The sequence below is a fragment of the Myotis brandtii genome, unplaced genomic scaffold (genome assembly GCF_000412655.1).
Source record: "Myotis brandtii unplaced genomic scaffold, ASM41265v1 scaffold619, whole genome shotgun sequence".
NCBI classification, from domain to species: domain Eukaryota; kingdom Metazoa; phylum Chordata; class Mammalia; order Chiroptera; family Vespertilionidae; genus Myotis; species Myotis brandtii.
This window is the reverse complement of record NW_005370361.1, coordinates 184641-185990: the sequence shown is the minus strand read 5'-3', so window position 1 is coordinate 185990 and position 1350 is coordinate 184641. Positions and strand designations below refer to the sequence as shown.

The window sequence follows — 1350 nt, the reverse complement described above, 5'->3', positions numbered from 1 at the left end:
TGGCCCCACCAGCCCCCAGTGGGCCCAATGCTGCCCAGCCCCGGCCCCCCAGCGTCCAGCCCGGCGGGGGAGGTGGTGGAGGCAGCGGCAGCAGTAACAGCAGTGGCAGTGGAGGTGCCAGCAAACAGAACGGTGCCACCAGTAAGTGGGGGCTGCTGGGAGCAGGGGGTGCTGGGTAGCTGCTGGTGGCCTCTTCCATCCCCTCCTCCTTCCCCCAGGTTACAGCTCCGTCGTAGCGGACAGCCCGGCGGAGGTGGCTCTCAGCAGCAGTGGGGGCAGCAATGCCAGCAGCCAGGCTCTGGGCCCCCCATCTGGCCCCCACAACCCACCCTCCAGCACCTCGTGAGTGTCGGCCTCCGTCGGGGTTGGGGACAGGCACGCACAGGCACGGGGTACCCACTGTTGCCCATGGTGCAGACACAGGCCTTGCCCTGGCCCGTTGGCACCCCCACAAGCCGTGTCCCACCTCTTTCGGTCTGGGACACGGGGCACGGGTCCCCCAGCTTTGCCCTTTGCGACGTAAAGCGTTCCTCACTGACAGGGTTCTCAGCCCACACCCGCCTGGGCACTCCGACTTCCTCTTTCCCGGAGGAGCTCTGGTTTGGCCCCGGCCCCCCCTTTCTGTTCCTGCCCCACCGTCACCTGACTCCATGGAGGGCTCTGTCTGCTTCCCAAAGTCCTCCTTCCCGTCCCCAGCCACCCTCCCCTGGTCCCCGATGCCCAGGACAGCGCCCCATGAGAGCTTCCCCCCTGGGTGGGACCTCGGGGAGCCTGTTCCCAGACATTCAGCCCACCTCTCTGGGGGGCTCCCAAGGGGGCGTCTGCCTGAGGCACCACATCTTGTGGCTGGAACACCCACTCACACCCTGCTCCGTGGACCGTTCAGAGGCCGCCCTGTTTCCTAGGGGATGTCGGCTACACAGTCTCCTGGGAGCACCGAGTCTCCCCCACCCGGCAGCTCTTCCTCCCAGAGAGCCCTTCCCTCCGTCCCTCAGCCCACCCCTCGCGGTTCCTCTGCTGCTGCTGGCCTCCTCCCTGTTCTCTCTCCCTCGTCACCCTTCCTGTCCGTCTCACCGTGGGGACACTCCCATGATCCCCCTCTTCTGTCTTCTCTCCAGGAAGGAATCCAGTGCAGCTGCCCCAGCAGGCGCTGGGGGCGTAGCCCCAGGCTCAGGGAACAACGCTGGGGGACCCAGCCTCCTCGTGCCACTTCCTGTGAACCCTCCCAGCTCCCCGACACCCAGCTTCAGTGATGCCAAGGCAGCTGGCGCCCTGCTCAACGGACCCCCGCAGTTTAGCGCCGCCCCGGAGATTAAGGTGGGTAGGAAGGCTGTGTGTCTTTCCCCTGCC

At 66.8% G+C, this 1350-nt stretch overlaps 1 protein-coding gene across 1 annotated transcript in view; it reads left to right on the top strand.

The window, feature by feature from the left end:
- Positions 1-1350, top strand: part of CNOT3 (CCR4-NOT transcription complex, subunit 3) — an 11277-nt gene that overhangs the window by 5310 nt on the left and 4617 nt on the right. Inside the window, exons 11-13 of the mRNA XM_005879979.2 lie at positions 8-141; positions 219-342; positions 1119-1317. Coding sequence (XP_005880041.1) covers positions 8-141; positions 219-342; positions 1119-1317 — 457 coding nt within the window. The remainder of the gene's footprint in view (positions 1-7; positions 142-218; positions 343-1118; positions 1318-1350) is intronic.